This window comes from Canis lupus, chromosome 13 (genome assembly GCF_003254725.2).
Source record: "Canis lupus dingo isolate Sandy chromosome 13, ASM325472v2, whole genome shotgun sequence".
Taxonomy (NCBI): domain Eukaryota; kingdom Metazoa; phylum Chordata; class Mammalia; order Carnivora; family Canidae; genus Canis; species Canis lupus.
Window position 1 is genome coordinate 38,776,626 of NC_064255.1, and position 18,611 is coordinate 38,795,236.

The window sequence follows — 18,611 nt, forward strand, 5'->3', positions numbered from 1 at the left end:
GTCCCCCGCCGCCAATCAGCGCTCAGTGCTGAGGGGCGAGGCTGGCCCGCGGACGACCCGCCCCTGACGGCGGGCTCCGGCCTCTGATTGGCTTTCCGCAGCCCGGCCCCGCCTCCCCACTCGGAATCCGGGTACCTCGCACGTAATCGGACCTCTTGCTTCTGATTGGCTCCCCGAGGCCCCGCCCCGCTACGGGCAGCCACTCGGCAGGCGCCCCGCTCTGAGTGGCACCTGCGGCGGGTCGGTCCTTCGCACCCCCCCAACCCGGCCGCCTGGTGTCCGGGGAATGCGCGGGGCCTGCGGTTCCCGGAGCGGCCCTCCCAGCGCCGCGGGCCCACGCGCTCCTCCGACCCGCGGGCACAGCGCACGGGGGAGCGGGAGGCGGGGCCGGAGCCCGAGCCCCTCCCCCTGGAAGCCGCAGCGCCCCCCGTCCCGCCCCCTGAGGGTGCCCCCCCCCAGCAGGTGCAGCACACACCTGCAGGTACCACCCTCCGCCCCCGCAAGTACCGCACACCCCTGCAGGTGCAGCACCCCTTCTCAGTGGGTACCACCCCCCGCAGGGTACCCCCTGCAGGTGCCGCACACACACCCCAGGATGCTGCCCCCCCCCCCGCAGGTGCCAACCCCTCCTGCAGGTACAGCATCCCTCCTCAGTGGGTACCACCCCCCAGGGTACCGCATCCACCCCCCCCGCAGGTACTGCACACCCCCCTGCAGGTACAGCACCCTGCCCTCAGTGGGTACCACCACCCCCCCGCAGGTATCGCACCCACCCTTGCAGGTGCAGCACCCGTCCCCCGGGGGTCACTACGGCCCGGCCCTGGTCCCTGGGAGGTTCCCGAGCCTCTGCCTTCCGGGCTCCTTCCCCCATTAGTGTCTCCTCTCTGCTCTCACCTCCAAGGAGCGGGGCCCGGTTTTCGCGGCCACGGGAGACCCTCTTCTCTGGAAATCCCTTCAGGGTGTCAGGCGGGCCTTGACCGGCGCAGTTCAGGGGACCCACAACCCAAATCTGACTCCCGGCCCAGGGTGCTCAGCTTGCTGGTCCCCGCCCAGCTCCTCACCGGCCTGGCCTCAGCGGTGGGTCTGCTTCTCCACTTTCTGCTCTTCTGGGGTCAGGACATGGGGACAGAGAGGCCCCTTTCCACCCACGCCGCCGCCTTTAGAAAGACTATTTGGTAACCTGCCCTTTCATGTTCTTTTTAAATCATCTCTACACCCAACGGGGCGTAAACTCAGGACCCTGAGATCAAGAGCACCAGGCCCCACCCCCTGAGGGCCCCCCACCCCTACATCTACCAAATTTTAATAAACTCTCATTGCTTATTTTGGCTGCCATGAAAAGTGGTACAAAGGGCAGGTATTTTTAGATTACACACTGCTCAGGGTGGAGGCCCAGGCCCTGGCAGCTGTGCTTCGGGGAGGGAGTCCCCGTGAGCCCGCGGAACCGGGACGCAGATGTGAAAACCCCACATCTCCAGCCTGCCTCCTCAGGAAAGAGTCACCCCCGTGTAACACAGCCGAGCGCGCCAGACCAGTTCCGTCCGAGCTGTCATCCGGATCACAAACCCTCCACGACGGGGTCTGCAGCAGGTCATGCGGCCGGTCCAGCTCCTCCTGAATCTGCAAGGTGTGCCAGCGCGCCAGGTGCTTGAGGATGCCGGGGAGACCGGAACCGGGGCTGTTGCAGGGAGGCGATTGTAGTTAGTATTTTCAGCGTGGTGTGAAGTCTGTCAGACCATCAGACCTCAGCCGAGGGGACGGGGCTGCTCAGACAGCAGACACTACCCACCTCACCGCTGTTCATGGAATGCTGCCTGCTGGCTCTGCCCCGTGCAAGGGGTCCCGCCCTGGGGACAGGACAGTCTTTTCAACTGTCGCAATGGGATTCCACGGACCCGAGAACCCGCTGGAACAACACTTGCATGGAGCGGACTCCCCTGTTCCCACGAGGCCACCCCATGTGGGGTGAGCGCTCAGGCCTCAGCTCCCGGCCAGCAAGAGGGACATGGCTCGCTTCCCGGCGGTCAGGTCGGGAATCAGGTGGGGAATCAGCGCTGAGCATGGAGGGAACATCCCCGAAGAGGAATTTCTGGAGGCCGTCCTAGTTCTCTTTAAGTTCTGGGGTCTTATTTTCAATCACCACAAAATATTTTCTAGCAAGATATGTGTGATAATACAATTTTCTTTATTAAAAATAATTTACAGCATCAATAACATATACACAATTGTCAACTGAACTCTGCCTCCAATATATTTTTATACAATACTTGACATTATTGAACTTAAAACTGTTACACTGTTTTGTTGGCTTTAAATAATAGACAATGATTTATAGTTACTTGAGATACATGGTTTCATAGTCATATATTATATGTAAAATTGATAGAAACATCGGCACTATCACACAGGAGGGGAGGAAGCCTAACAGAGCCTCCCTGTTCCCCCTCCATCACCCCAAGTCAAACTAAGGTCAACACCCAGTGTCTGAGCACCTTCCCCTACACCCACAGGTAGAGACCGTGGTCTTCATACAACCACAGAGAAACGTCAGGCCGGCGGGCTGTCCTCCTGCCAGCCCCCCAGGAGGCACCGACAGCGGCATGGCTCCCTCATCCCGGGGTCGGCGGGAGCAGCGACACTGAGGCAGGAAACGTGGCAAGGGCAGGTGGCTTCGTTTTCTTGGGATGAAAAGCTGCTGCTGCGCTAACGCCTCTGACGTCAGCCTCCGGGTCACACCCTCGTGTGCTTCTCACGTGCCTAGTATGCTCCCTTCCTACGATACTGTGCATTTTTTTGAAATACCAAATTACCCAGATATAGTCAACAAAGGAGGTAAATAAAACAGTAAAAGCAAGAGATGACCCCTCTCTGCCAACAGAGCACGTGGCCGGGGCGGGGCTGCGGGCACAGCGGGCAGGCACACGGGACACGGGGTCTCAGGGTGGCCTGAGATGGCACGATGCGTCCCCGCGAGGCACCCGGAGCCACCTCCTCTTCATGTCCGGGGACACCTGGGACCCGTCCACTCCCCCAACCCAATTCATGTTTTCATGTAAATTAAACACATGCACGGACAGATACATGGTGTAACAACGTATCAAGAACACAACAGAAGGTACCACAGAAGTTGTTATAGAAAATTTAAATAAAGGGAAATCGTGTCCTCAGACCGCAGTCCCCGTGATTGTCTAAACACAGACGCGCAGACTATGCCCAACGGGCGCGAGGGAGTGCGAGCGTGCCAAGCTCTCAGCGGTCTGCAGCCCCTGCTCTGCTAGTTTCAGCTGAAATTCAGCGAACAGTCCTTCTGGGCCACGCGGGCGACTGGGTCAGAGGAAGATCTCCAAGTGAAGAAAAAAAAAAACGAAAAAAACCAACTCTACAATTTACCTTTTGGCTGCTAAGTTTAAGTTCTTAATTAAAAAAAAAGGTATAGGACTTTCTGGAATTAATTATCCAAACTTTTTCTTAAAAGTCACCAAACGTCTTATAGACTGAACACTTGCTGCGGTGAAGGGACATGCAGATGGAGAAAGCAGAGTCTCCAGGTGGCAACAATTTAAGTGTTTTATCCTGATAGTCAGCTTTGGTTAAAACAAAAACATAACTAATAAAATCATGCATCCCAGGTAAAATATGGATTCAGAATGACAGGAAATCAATTTTAAATAATTAAGAAATAATCAATACTTAAAAAATGCTTAGAGTTGAGCATCAAGCATATAATTTAGGGTGGATAATTTAAGAGCCTAGAGGAAATCATTTTAGCATTTACTGATCGAGCTCTCTTTAGCAACTGTAAGGGAGTGTGGAATTTTGGTTAATGACACCTAAAATAATAGGTCCTAGGAAGTAACAGTGTCACATAACGTGAGCAACATGATCTGACCCAACTGATGTCCTGATGTCACACCGTCTGAGGCTGGCGAGCACATCACAGCAACAAATCATGGAACAACGTGAGCGCGGGGCGCCACCCGGACTGCTCCACGTCCACCCGAGGGGGCCGTGGCCAGACGGCACAGGGTGTCGGGGCCGCGTAGCGCCCCCGTTAGACCGACTCTAGGGTAAGCCTGGCTGGATCACAAACGATGGACGCCAACCATGTCCAGCTCAAGTCTGACAGAGGATGAAAGTATCAGAAAGTTCACGTGCGAATCAGAGTCCAGCGTCCACAGTCCGGGGTCTCACCTGGCTTCTGACTTCCCAACTGCTGGTCTGAACCAACAAACAGCAGTGCACAGTTTTACAGGCGCGGAACAAAACGACCTCAGGAAGGTTATTCGTGTAAGAATCTTCAACACGAGTTCAAATTCTGCCTTTATTTACAAAATGGTCCGATAAAATACCCCCGGACTTAGGCCTCTCCCACAGCACACCTCACACGTTGATTTTAGCAATGTTAATAGCACCATTCGTTTATTATTTAAAATCAGGAAGATTTCATTTCAGTCACTATGATGATTCATTATCATTTACACCCACGGTGAGACCGCCAAGCACGCGGGACGTCTGCAGCTCCAGAGCAAAGATCCCTGGTCCAGCCCGAAAGGCTTCCCTGCGGTTAGCAGTTCTGACAGGTATCCGCGTGGAGTAGATACTATGAGAATTTTCGTGCCACAAAGTTTAATAATCCTCCGTGTCTGTACAACGTCACTTCCACGTCATTTTCGAAAGCAGCAATCACGCTGAATACTTTGCCAGTGCTTGTCTTCAAACAAACAGAAACAGCCCCCGTGAGTGGTGAAATCCTCCCAGCGTCCCCAGCACGCACACCACCGGTCTTCAATTTCCACGACCACACCTGCCACATGCTCGGAAACCCTCGTCCTGTCTGGAAGTCCTGCCACAGCTAAGTACACAACGGGGGTTCTCATCCCTGTGTCTTGGGCTCAAGCTCACGACCCTGAGATCAAGACCCGAATGGACGTCGGGGGTCGCCGCTGGACCGCCTGCCCTGCCCAGGCGCCCCTCCGCCCCCCTTTCTCAATGACAAGTCCCGTCACCAAGAAGAGCAAGTCACATGACAGAGACCTTGGCCTCCGAGTGAGGGAGTCGCACCCGCTCCTGCTCCTCTCCGTCCCTTATCTAATGCCTGCCACTCCGCCCCGTCCCTGCAGCCAGCGCCTTCCTGTGTTCTGGACTAAGGATCTGTGCTCCCTACGTTCCCTCAGAGGTTAGCTATGTCAGCATGGGTTCACCGCGTTACGCTACGACTGACGTCAGCGTGCAATTCACGACCATCCCTTCTATTCCATCTGCAACCCTCTCGCTGATGCGCACGACGCCGTCACGGACTCAGTCTCAGAGATACCTTTATACTTAACGTTAGTCCAGGAGACAGCTCTTCAGGAAACGTTAAGGAAAATGTTTCTCTGCCGGAGAGGCCCAAGGACTCTGCGTTTTCTCCCGGAAGGAACTGAAGTGGAACTATGCCGATTCCAATCAAATGATCTTTGTGAATCTTTTCATAACTTTCAGCCAAAACAGCTTTCACGCCCTGTAACAAATGTGCATTTTACTTCTTCCAACCATTTCTTGAAAGTTGCTTTTTTGGGCCATTTTTAGGGAAAAAATTCTACTTGTGGCCTTTCGATAAAGCTTCTTAACCTCACAGCACACGCTAGAGGTCAGTGCCGCATCAGAGCATGTACAGATCGCTCTTCCGTATTTGCAGGTGGCTCCCTGGCTTCTGCCCTGCCGAGGCTCGGGGCGGGGGGGGGATGCCCCGGTGCTCACTCACTCTCTCAGACTGCCACTAAATACAGAAATAAAGGAGGACGCCCCACGGCGGCAGAGGAAACAGGAGGTGTGGATTCTACAAATACTTAGAGGATGAGGGACCTTGAGCAGACAACATCCAACTACAGAAACCACAGACTCCATCTACAGCCCGACACGAGTGAGGCTTGGGTCAGTTTGTGACGATAAGATCCTGTTCTCTGCAGAAAACCAGCCAGAGGCTCTGGGCCCAGCTTCTCCACTTTCCTACCATTCTCCTAAGGAGCTCTTGGACCTCCTCCAGCCACATCTTCCTCCTTGCTGCCGCCTTAAAATTTCAATGCCACAAACACGTACTGTGTGTCTATTTCAGTATTACGTGTACACCTGTCCTTTATCCATAAAAACAGTATGATTTTTTTAACGCCCAGGAATCATTTCTCACCCCAGTGAGCACCATCACCTGATGCGAATGGATGCCCTAGACTGCCGGGCCCTGGGCCCTGTGTGGGCAGGGAATCGGGCAAGACGTGAGAGTGTGCACCTGCACATACTGACCCACGGGGCTCGCCCAGTGAAGCAGGCAGGTGGTCATCCAGCCATCCAAAGTAAGGCCCATCACCCGACAAAACCCAGGCAACACCCCCGGCTTATGAGCAGCGCTCAATGTCTAACCAGACAGCCTAGGGTCAAATATAGGCAAAGCCTCCAACATTAAAAACAAAGAGAAAACACATCAGAAAAAAACGGAACCTGAATCTGTAACTAATGTTCACAATAGTGATAATATCTCAGCAAGATGAGAGAAACTGGCTTATTGCTACAACTCCTTCGAGTATTTACATCTTTAGGGGGGAGACCAAAGATTCAAGAATGACGCGCAGGGATCCCCGGGTGGTTCAGCTGTTTAGCACCACCTTCAGCTCAGGGCGTGATCCTAGGGTCCCGGGATAGAGTCCTGCATCGAGCTCCCTGCATGGAGCCTACTTTTCCCTCTGCCTGTGTCTCTCTCATGAATAAATAAAATCTTAAAAAAAAAAAAAAAAAAAAAGAATGACGTGTGCACGATTATGTGATCTGACCGCCTGGCGTGGCCACCTCTTTCCAGCCACGGCTGCTCTGAGGGGCGTGAGTGAGCCTGGGAGGAGAGTAGGAGAGCCCTGGTCCTGAGGATGTCTCCAGGCACCCCCTACCCCCGCCTGCACTTCAGCAAAGGCACGGGTGCACGAGAAATGCCCTCCCTGCAGGCGGCCAGGCTCTGTCATCTCCTGGGGAAGCCTGGCCCCTCGGCCCACCTGGGGCTCAGTGAACCCCCGACTGGGGAGCAAGTACAACTCTCAGTGGACCTGAACGATCAGCATTACAGAGCATCAGTTCCAGACTGGCCTCCTTTCCCTGCACCGTGCTGACGTCCTCAAGAAAGACTGATGTAGAATCAACCTGATTCCCCAATACGAGTTCTAAATAAGCATAAAAAAATCCAAATGAGCAAAACAAACTCTGAGAAGATGTTACTCACAAAAGAGAACGTTTAAAACTCAAGTTTAGGGGATCCCTGGGTGGCGCAGAGGTTTGGCGCCTGCCTTTGGCCCAGGGCGCGATCCCGGAGACCTGGGATCGAATCCCACATCGGGCTCCAGGTGCATGGAGCCTGCTTCTCCCTCTGCCTATGTCTCTGCCTCCCTCTCTCTCTCTGTGACTATCATAAATAAATAAAAATAAATAAAATAAAAATAAAAAAATAAATAAAACTCAAGTTTAAGAAGATAAAAGCGAAGCATCAGTACCAGCAGATACGGTCCTTTGGCAGCCCAGTCTCTGGAGTTCCCGGAACCGTATTTTTTTCCTGCTAAAATAATCAGTGGGACACCGTCCTTCTGGTACAGCTCCGCAGCCTCAAACACATCTAGCTGTGGATGGAAAACAAACACAAGCACCTTCAGTTCGCTTGGGGGTCCAGGAGCCAACTGCCTAAATGCTCGTGTGCAACCTTACCGTCTGTCCTGACGGGAAATGAATTGTTTTGGGAGCTGGTTTCCCAAGGAATTTATTAAACAGCTTGATGTTCGCAAACGTGCCTCTGGTCATCACGGCATCGTTGCCTCTGCGGGCCCCATAGGAGTTGAACTCACGAGGAGTAAGGCTGCAAGGAAGTCGTGAAGCCAGTTTCATTTCAGATGGAAAACCATCACGCATTACTGGATCATAAAACTTACTCAGAAACACTTTTTATTGCAGAAAATTTCAAGCATATACAAACGTGGAGAAAACACAACAGCCAACACCTAGCTGCCTGTCATCATCGAGCTGTGGCATCCTGTTTCTTCTATAATCATCCCCTAGCAGGTGATTTTGAAGCAAACTCAGATAACATATTCCAACCGTACAAATCTCTATTTCTCTAAAATATATGAACTCTTAAAAATACTATCTTGATACCAAACCCCCTGCCCCCCCAAAAAACACAATTTCTTCCTATCACGTGGAAGTCAATATTTCAAATGCCTCCCAATCTGGAATCAGTCATTTCTCCACCTCTGGTTGCTTGAGCAGCTTTCCTGCTGCCTGAGAACAGACACTCCCAGGAAACACCTCCCAGGTCAAAATGCCATAAAGGCAACATTATCCACCCCTTTCCAGAAATTCACTTTGTGCTATTTGGCTTTTACTAAAAACCCACACAACACTAAGATGGTAATAGCTTTTCTTTGGAAAAGTAAAACTCTCTTTAGATTGTTCAGTCAGCGCAAACAAGTACGAATGCAGGTCTTTCTTTTTAAAAATGCCATGTAAGGGCCCCCCGGGGGCTCAGGGGTTGAGCGCCTGCCTTCAGCTCAGGGTGTGATCCTGGAGTCCTGGGATCAAATCCCGCGTTGGGCTCCCTGCAGGGACCCTGTTTCTACTTCTCCCTCTGCCTCTCTCGTGAATAAATAAAATCTTTTTAAAAAATTAAAAAAAAAAAACAAAAAAAACAACCCATACAGTAGTCACATATTTGAGAAAAGCAGGGACTTTTTTTTGGTAGATGTTATGTCATAATTATGACCAAGATAGAAATCATAACCAAAAGATATTTAAAAACCTATTTCTCAGTACTACAAATAAAAGCCATGCATATAACAGATTCATTTTTATTAAGTTCTATCAAATGGAATTGCTATTTGCAACTTCTACCAAAAAGTGTTTAATTCATACCAAGATACAGTTAACCAGAGGAAAAAATTCAAACACAAACTTCACAATAGCACTGATGAGACTGTAAGCAGAGCCATGGGCATGAGGATGTGTGCGACCACGTTACGGGGTACAGATTTTTTACACGATATTTTGATGAAAAGTCATCACTCGAACAGCTCTAGCATCTAAGGCAGCGGTGCAGAAAATTCTGCTCTTTGCAAAAAACTTTGTCTTGATAACAGAGCAACTCCACATCATCAATCGTGTAGAAATGAGATAAAATCTTCCTAGGTTTACACTTCCATCTCCCACTACAATGATGTTTACGTCCTCTTCTATTATTCTTGTAAAACTTTAAGCTCAATGGGCAGAAACTCATGGTCTTCTGATTTGATACAGATGAAGCCCAGGCTCACGCACACATATTACGGTCCACAAAACACACATTTAAATTTTGGACTCCAAGGATGGGGGAGCCGTTAGGCTTCATCTGGGGTCAAACAAAGCTGACTGTTCAATAAAGTAGTATTAAAAAAAAAATCTCACTTCCAATCAATTGTTCAGTTTGCTGCAAGGGCTCAATCTAAAGGAGCAAATTCAATTTCTAAAGTTATAAGGAAACGCAGCTACAACGGGAACCCCAGTTAGCATTCAGGTCAAAGAGCGATGACCAGACACCCGTGACGGTGGCCTATGCAGCGGAACCCCGAACTACACGGGCGCGCGGGCGCCAACCCCACACACGGCCGAACATCTGCGTGTGAGTTTCCACTCCCAAACACTTACTACCCTCCTGTTGACCAGACTACCCTTACCTATGACACCTCTCCTGGGTCACACATTTTGACCTCTGTTCCTACAAGTCAGCAGAGAATGAAAATGCACAAGGAACAAACAGACTTACAGGCCTGGACTGCGTTTATCAAAACCGACCTGAGCCTGCGCGGGTCCACACGGTTCCGACTCACACGGGCCCGCGGCCGCACACCTACCCTCTGTTTGTCAAGTACTTGGCAGCAGCGCTGCTCCTGGCGATGCTCCCCGCAGGTGATATGTGGTCGGTGGTGACCGAGTCTCCCAGGTACAGCAGGACGTGGGCATTCTCAATAGGCCGCAGGGCAACTGGCTCTTTGGTCTAAAAGGTAAAAACAGTTAAAGGCATTTACTCCTCATGAGGGTTTTTTAGTTCATAACAACCTTGAAAAGATCAACGCGTAAAACTATACTTACAAGCTTATCAAAAAACGAAGGACATCTGATATAAGTGGACTTTAAGTCCCATGGAAACAAAACTGAATCCGGTGCTTCTAAGGAATTCCACCGCTTATTTCCCATCTGTGAATTTGATTTTGGTTGGTGAACAAAACGAAAAGATAAAATGGAGTCAAAAGGTCATAAAAATGACAGAGGCTCATAAAAATGTTGGAGGGAATTAAAAAGGCCTTACTGGGAAAGGAAGCTAAGATCTAGATGTAATGTTCTAGAACATTACAGCATTTTGGGCAGAATGAATGAAGATTTACTCATCAAATTCCAACACAGTGGATTTTCACAAATACCCCAAGATTAAGTTTTAATATAAAACTTTAAAGAATCCAAAACAAGGGTCAAGGGTTTAAAAGAGCTACCCGTGCAGCTAAGAACAGACTGCGTGGTCGCGCGTGCGGTGATCTTTAGGAACACGGCTAAGGGATAACCCTCTGCTTTCAACACGCGTGTCCCCCACACGGCATCGGTCCTGCCTGCAAACCACACGGGAGATCTCACCACTGCCCCGCACCACCACCACGACCAGCAGCCTCCCCGCACACTGGGCAACCCACCTGCCCAGCTCTGGGTCTGTCCTCCTGTTTTTTTTAATTTAAGTTAATTAAGTTTTTTAAATTTAATTTAAGTTAAAGTAGGCTCCGCACCCGAGGTGGGGCTTGAATTCACCACCCTGAGAATAAGAGTCCCACGTGCCCCTGCTTCTGTCCAGCCCCCTCCCGCCAGGTCCTCCACAGGACCGAGCAGTCCTGACGCACGCTCCTCTGTCCACAACCTCGCGGAGGCTTCCGTCACTTCCTCAAGAACTCCATGTAACCAACGGCCCAACGCCTGGTCTGTAACTCCGTCCTCAGCACCTCCTGCCAGGGCCCTAACTTCCTGTGCGCTTGCCGCCCTGGCGCCCTCATCAGGGCTCCCTGAGGCCTTTCCCGGTGGCTCTGCACTTGGTCCAGGCACACGGAAACGCCTCCTCCAAAGCCCTGCTCAAGACATGTCCTGCTGTCGAACACCTACGACCGCCTGCGATCCACGGCTCAGATTCTGGTCAATCTGCAACGTTTCCACAGCACCTCTCACTTCTTAACATATTGGGCAATTTTCCTAATAATTTGTTTACAGTTCACTGCCTGCCTCTCCGGGTGAGAATTCTGTGCCATGCTCCTGGTTATATTCAAAACATCCAGAAGGGTGCCTGGCACATAGAAGGGTCCAACAGTGTCTGCTCGGTGAATACCTCTTCTACTCTCAGGGCTTTGTCAGTGTGAACACATGCATTTGTGTGTAGGTGCACACAACCTCTCTGGGAAGATGTGTGAGCAAGTGACGCCTGCCTGCCTCTGAGGGGCGGGAGGGACACTCCACTGCTTCCTCTCGCGTCTTTTGAACCTGAACCATCTGAATGGGAAGAGAGACAGGCAGCTCCTGTGAATCCTGCCCGTATCCACGATGCCTGCCATCCACTTCTAAGAAGCAAAGATCAGTGCTAACACTCTAAGCTGTTCTCCCAGATACTAGGTTCCAAATACAAAATGATTATCACTTATTAAAAACCATGTTCAAAATAATGTGATTTCAATTTTTATTAAATTCAAAAAGACACAAGAAAGAAACACCTCCGTTTATTAAACTACTTAAGAAACAAGTGAGCTGGGGATCCCTGGGTGGCTCAGGGGTTTAGCGCCTGCCTTTGGCCTGGGGTGTGATCCTGGGGTCCCGGGATCGAGTCCTGCGTCTGGCTCCCAGCATGGAGCCTGCTTCTCCCTCCTCCTGTGTCTCTGCCTCTCTCTCTCTTTCTATGTCTATCATAAATAAATAAATCTTTAAAAAAAAGTTAAAAAAAAAAAAAAAAAAAGAAAGAAACAAGTGAGCCTCTAACCTCCATCTTCTCTTTCAGAACTTTAAACATGGACAGTACAACCCGCTCTTCCTCCATCTGATGAACCTCCTCTCGGCTGGGCCAGATGTCCTGCAGGTAAATGCTCCTGCCAGTAGGGTCTGTGCCTGGAGAGAACACGGGAACATCAACGTTAGTATAAAAAATAATTCTCTGGGGGCGCCTGGCTGGCTCAGTCGGTTGAGTGTCTGCCTTTGGCCCAGGGCATGATCTCGCAGTCGGGGGATTGAGCTCGACGTCAGGCTCCCAGCTCAGCAGGGAGTCTGCTCTCTAAAATAAATAAATCTTAAAAACAAAAAATAGTAATTCCTTCAAGCTGTTCAGATATTTTCAGAGACCTATCCCAGAAACCAAGTAAATCACTCAACACGGGAGTGCTTCAGGCATAAGCAACTAAAAAAACTAAGTAGTTGTGCATTTTATACTCTTCATCTGAATACAGAGATGAGTGACTGCATGATAGGATTTCCTGAAATACTTCACAGAGTACATGGTCTTGGAAGTGTCCCAGTTTGCAAAAAGCGTATGCAGTTATGTCTGTATACGTGCAAAGGAAGAGATACCTAGAGGCTCCGTCTGGAAGTCTATATTCACTGTGCCCGCTATGGCGTACGCTACCACCAAGGGTGGAGAGGCAAGATAATTGGCACGAACACAATCACAAAGCCGGCCTTCAAAATTTTTGTTTCCAGATAAAACTCCACAAGTAACCAAATCGCCCTGAAAAATATACACAAATATATATATTCAATTCAAGAAATGGTGCAAATTCAGGTAATCATACACGTGCAATCTCAAATATTACATGTCTGAGAGCAAGATAACCTAAAAAGCACATAACCGATTATTAGAGAACTATCAAAGCCTCTAAATATTAATTTGCTACCTCATTAAAGGGTTATTTCAAAGATCTGAAAAGGATTCTTTCAATTATTTTAAGATCCAGTCTTCCCAACAGGTGCAAGGACTACAGGACTATAAATACATCAGTACATACTTTCTATAATGGAACAATAGAACATGGTGAAGGGAACCCCTTCAGGTGCGTCACTGATCCACACATTTTTACCTGTTTTACTGCATTTAAAACGGCTTCTGGCAAGGGTGCTGTATTCCCCACACAGGTTGAGCATCCATAGCCGACAATTTCGAATCTGTATTTGAAAAAACAAACCTGAGTGAACGGAAGGCCGTAACAGCTGTAAAGGAAGGGCAGGTCTCATCTTTCACTCCCGTCCCAGTCATGAGGCTACCGGACACGCGGATTAACCCTTGTCAGTAGGTCTGGCTGTCAGGCTGGCTGTCTGTCCTGGGCGCAAGAACTCAGACATTTAGAGCATCCCCGAGGTAGATGTGCTTGTCTAACCATGACACGAAACCCGCACGACGCACAGGGCACTTGCCCACACGTGACTCGCAGGGGCTCTAAGACGCCCACTGGAACACCAATACCGCTGCTTGCAGGGGGCGTAAGCTGGCTGGACAGTGCAGCGAGGCCTCGGCAGGGACCCTGTAGCCAGGAACGCCGAAGCGAGGAAATCTCTTAATTCTTGACCAACCAAAACACAAAAATACCTGCTAAAAAATGCCAGGTGTAATCCTCAAAAAAAGCTGCTCTTCTAAAAGCAAAAAAATGTTTTAATTCGCCAATCTTGCAAAAGAACTGATGATTTGTGTAAAGTAAAACAGTTTTCAAAATACACCGCCAACATCAATTATTTTTTCTGAGTCTGTGAGAATCGGGAAAGTTATTTTCTACAAAGTTCAGGGATAACTTAACTCATGCTTGACAGACCCAGTAACCTCACAAAACATCAATTAAGACAATTCTCTCCATTAATGATGCTGCCTGTAACATGTCACTCTTTCTGAAAACTGACCTCCACAAGCCCAAGATAACATACTCCCTGTGCTGCCCCGCATCCGCGTCTGTCTTTACATCCGCGTCCTAGAGACCAGCCCTGTGGCGGCTCCTCGAATCTGCCGCCCCCCCCTGCCCCGTCTGCTGAGGGAGGGGCCTCGGACTGCATGGTAAGCGCAAGGTACCAAAGCCTATTTTTCCCGACTTCTCTTTGCCCATGAAAGGCTCTGACAGCGGCTTTGATCACTGCGGGATCTGCAGGTCCACACGCACAGAAGCAACCCAGCGGTGACCGCCACTTACCCAAGCTTACTGAGATACGGTAACACTCCGCTGGAACTGAGGTAATGTGTAACCATCCCGCTGCCTGGAGATAGACTTGTTCGGATGTACGGTTTCACATGCAGCCCAGCGTCCACGGCTTTTTTAGCCAGAAGACCTGCAGGGTAAACAATGATGCGTTAGGGCAGCGCTCGGCAGGTCAGTCTGCAACTCATTAAGGGTCAAAGTCCAAAGGCATGAATTTGCTGTTGTTACTGTGTCCATTTTACTCTATAAATTGGTTTCATTTAAAATAAAAAATTATACTGATATACCAGCCTTTACACTGTGAATTCAAGTACAGCCCGAAGCCACAGCATCATGCACACATGGAAAAAAAAAGTATGTATAATAATATTATGCACACACAACACATATCACTAACTGAGCCACCAGGCCATCGTAATAAACAGCACTCGCTACACAAGACTTTATACAATTATCGACTGTGCTATGTACATACAACACACTGTGTTCTGTCTTTTACGACCCTTGTCAACAATCTTTTACTTCCTTCTGTTCTCAGTGGACTGTCCCGCACAGCTGTGGTCACCCATCAAGACACCTGCTAATTAACTCTACTCTAGATTAACAGAAACAGCAATAATGACCTAAAACTAACAGACATGTAAATTATAATAAAAAGAACTTCTTCTGTGTAATAAAAACACAAGAACATAAAATCAAACCTCAAGCTCCGTTAGACCCAATTAGAATCTCAGGAAGTCTCCAATATCAAACACGATCCCAATACCCACGGGTAATCTAGGAAGGGGACTTTGGAAAGGGACAGCCTACCTGCGGCGAGCATGACAGACGGGTTACAGTTATTGGTACAGCTGGTGACCGCGGCCAGGACCACAGACCCGTGAGACAGCGTGTACTCGCTTCCTTCGTAACGAATACAGACGTAATCCTTCTGCTTCTCAGCGGCAATCTGGAACCCTTTAAATCCCACCTACGCAAACGTACACAGAAACACAAATAGTCTGGGTATGAATAGAAAAACACACCAGCACAAAGTACAGCAGATCCGACAGGTGGTTTCACGCTTGGAGCGCGGACTCGGATGACGGGGAAGGCGTGAGACACCTGCAGCCAGACCTCCGCTGGAGCTGGACTCTGGGCCGTCGCAACAGGAGTCTGTGGCGGGCCTAACTACTGGGATCCATCTCACGCTCTGCGGCTCCCCGTGCCTTCCTACTACCCATTCTCAGTACTCAGCATGGACACAGCCCTGATGGCTGGATTTACAGGATACTCGGGCGGAGTGCGTGCAGAACACGTGACGGAGACCGGCCGGGAGCCGGGAACCGCGACGCCCACCATCCTACGTCACAGCTGTGCTCCACACTAGCACAGCAGCAGCACCAACAAAAATTAAGAAATTATAAAAAGGAAGGCTCCAGAAAGAGCACCAGATACAAGTTCTCAGAATAGGCAGTGTTAGCAATTCTCAGAAGGACAGACGCTGAAAGTCAGAGGCCGCGTGCTATCCAGGTACAGTCACCAACCTCATGGAAGCGAGAACCCAGTGTAGTGCGTTTCACCCAAAGGGCCATGGACTCCAAGAACAGTGCTTCACGTGATGATGCACACTGCACCGTGCAGGCCGTCCCCCACAGGAGCGCCACGGCCACACACACCACTGAGCACCAACATCAGGATTGTGCGACGGACACGCGTCACATCTGACCCTCACCGTGGGCACGGCACAAGCTCACCAATGACTGACCAACTGCAGACAGGAAGGCACCGGCAGCTACTGGCATGCGCTCACACGTGTGAACACAGCAGCAGCCTGAGTGCAGGCCCCCCTGCGGGTCCCCGCCACTCGGCAAAGAAGCACCTGGGCCCTCGCCACTCGGCACAAGGAATACTGACAAAGGTGGTGGCGCAGTAACCTGCCTTTTCGTTCAAGCAAGCTTGGAAGTCACGCTTCATGTCCGTCACAGCAACTCTATCCTGAGGTCTCTTTGGACCACTGACAGATGGAACTATTGAATTCAGATGAATCCGGATCACCTAGGAAACAAGAGGAAAGAGACAAAGAATCAGAATTTGTCAGGTAGACAGCAATTTAGTGCTACTTCCTGAAGCAGAGTACAGCCATATTTGTTGTAATGGGGATATACACCCCCAGAAATAAAGATTTTAAAACAATCTTGATTAATTTATAAAACAGAACAAACATTTGCTAAAAGAGCAGATCAGTGTGCGCACCACCCCACACCAACCACACTGCCCACACAGAATACTCTGTTGCTCCAATTTCTCTTCCCTGTCGTCACAGATGCCCGACGACACAGCAGATGCCTGTGCCAGCTATCAGCCTTCTGCCCCTGGGCTCCAAATTCACCCTTCCCTGCTTTGTGACAACGGAGGGGGCCTGCATGGCGCGAAGTCTGGTCAACACAGGGTGCTGGAAGGACAGAGGACTTTTCTCTTCCTGGTTCCAGAGTGTCTAGCTGGCCAGGCTCCGGCAAGACCTTACTTTCATTCCTTGGCTAAAAAAATATTATGTTCTTAAAACCCAACCTCCCAACTAGGTTTCTGTGCATTCCTTCTGACGTTTCTACCGTTTTCCTCTGTCCGTTTTATGTAAAATCAGTTCAAATTAAGTTTCATCCCCTGTGGCCTTCACCAATATTTAACAGCGCCGTCCACCCTGACCGATTATAACTGCCACACCTGCTGTGCATGTGCTTTCACGTCATGGATCCAGGTGATCCCTGTCTTTACGTATTTAATGAGACTGCCTTGAAATCAATATCCTAATAGGCTTTAGTTTTCTTAAATCTTGTCAGATCCTTAAGAAACAAGTTTCTTTCTTTTTATTATACAATGCAAGATTTTCCTTTTCCTTATTCTCTCCCTTTATGTCTTTAAAAAGAAAAATGGACAAAGCACTACAATAAACAGAGCTGAAAGGGATCAGAAAACAATGAGTAAAGCTAAAAGATCTGCCCAAAGTTCACACAAATTCAGTTCCAGTGGGTGCTACACTGGCCTTCACTATGCCTAGGTGGACCCGTTGATCCACCTAACACATCTGCAACGTGCCGGCCACTGCTCTCGGGGCTGGAGGTGCAGAACTAAACACAGGGACAAAGCTCCTCTCCTGTGCACCTTGCGTGCATTCTGGTGGGGGGGAAGAGGCAAACACGTATAGAAATTAACAGATTTCAGGCAGGGACACATGCTATGAAAAATAAAGCTGGGTGAAAAAATGTATTTCTACCCAAGAAAATAGCTTAACAGTTAACCAGACCTACACCACCACCAAATGTGTTTTAGATGCTTATCGTAACTCTTAGAAGAAAAGGAATGTCATTAAAATTCAAACTTCCCTGAAAACGAATTTTACTTCAGTATAAATACCCAACAGATGGGAAACACTGGCCAGGTTATAAAATACGTTTAATATTTAAGGTCACATAACTGTAAATCCCTTTCATAATGATTCTTTTTTAAAGATTTCATTTATTCATTCATGAGAGACACAGAAAGAGAGAGAGACAGAGAGAGAGGCAGAGACACAGGCAGAGGGAGAAGCAGGCTCCATGCAGGGAGCCCGACGTGGAACTCGAACCCGGGTCTCCAGGCTCACACCCCAGGCTGCAGGCAGCACTAAACTGCTGCGCCACCAGGGCTGCCCTTTCATAATGATTTTGACAGAATGCAGACGCTAACCAGAGGCAGGCGTTACCAGAATGGACAGGTACAGAGCACATCATGGTGCTCTTATCATAAAGCAGAAAAAGATTAGAGTGAGAGACTAAAAGTCAATTTTGTATTTTAAATATTAAAAATTTAGATTAATAAAATGTTGTAAAATTCACTAACAGAAATCTACATAAACTTAATGAGTAAAATCTAAGCAGAGTCACAAATAATATTAATTGGCTAAATACTAACGATGGTGGACATTTATTGAGCAGTTTCTGGGTGCCTGAAACCATTCTAACACATCTATCTAACGTATTTAACCCATTCAGAACAGCCTCTCGTTTCAGAGCCGAGCAAATGGAGGCAGAGAGGCTCAAGTGGCCACGGCTGCACGGCTGCTGGCATCCAGACCCAGGTGGCTGGGTGACCGGGGGCTGCTTCTCATGTACCTGGGAGTACGTGGGTTCTCCTGAATTATCCTGGTCATGTCGAAACAATTTCACAGCTTTAAGGTATGTTTCCACTGACTTGAGTTTGGCTTTGTCAAAACCTAAAAAGAAGGTTAATAACAAAAACACAGTAAGAAATTTTGAACTCCTGGGGGTGAGGGTGCTGAATTCCAATGAGCAAGACACAGACACTGCACATTACTAAATACTCAGAATAGCTTTATAAATTACTACTTGATATTGCTCAAGAGTA

At 49.1% G+C, this 18,611-nt stretch overlaps 1 protein-coding gene across 4 annotated transcripts in view; it reads right to left on the reverse strand.

Annotated features, from left to right (window-relative positions):
• Positions 1–2,164: 2,164 nt before the first annotated feature.
• Positions 2,165–18,611, reverse strand: part of IREB2 (iron responsive element binding protein 2) — a 42,093-nt gene continuing 25,646 nt past the window's right edge. The window contains exons 10-22 of one of the 4 annotated variants that reach the window (XM_025450654.3): positions 18,359–18,459; positions 16,149–16,265; positions 15,039–15,198; positions 14,223–14,358; positions 13,128–13,212; positions 12,622–12,778; positions 12,041–12,165; positions 10,129–10,233; positions 9,891–10,033; positions 7,717–7,864; positions 7,509–7,631; positions 5,315–5,500; positions 2,165–4,711 (exon numbers count right to left, since the gene is read on the reverse strand). In XM_025450654.3, coding sequence (XP_025306439.1) covers positions 4,601–4,711; positions 5,315–5,500; positions 7,509–7,631; positions 7,717–7,864; positions 9,891–10,033; positions 10,129–10,233; positions 12,041–12,165; positions 12,622–12,778; positions 13,128–13,212; positions 14,223–14,358; positions 15,039–15,198; positions 16,149–16,265; positions 18,359–18,459 — 1,697 coding nt within the window. In that variant the 3' untranslated portion in view covers positions 2,165–4,600. Of the gene's footprint in view, positions 4,712–5,314; positions 5,501–7,508; positions 7,632–7,716; positions 7,865–9,890; positions 10,034–10,128; positions 10,234–11,729; positions 11,964–12,040; positions 12,166–12,621; positions 12,779–13,127; positions 13,213–14,222; positions 14,359–15,038; positions 15,199–16,148; positions 16,266–18,358; positions 18,460–18,611 lie in introns of those variants that run through there. The other 3 variants (XM_035713965.2, XM_049092855.1, XR_003138244.3) reach the window with 3 other exon arrangements.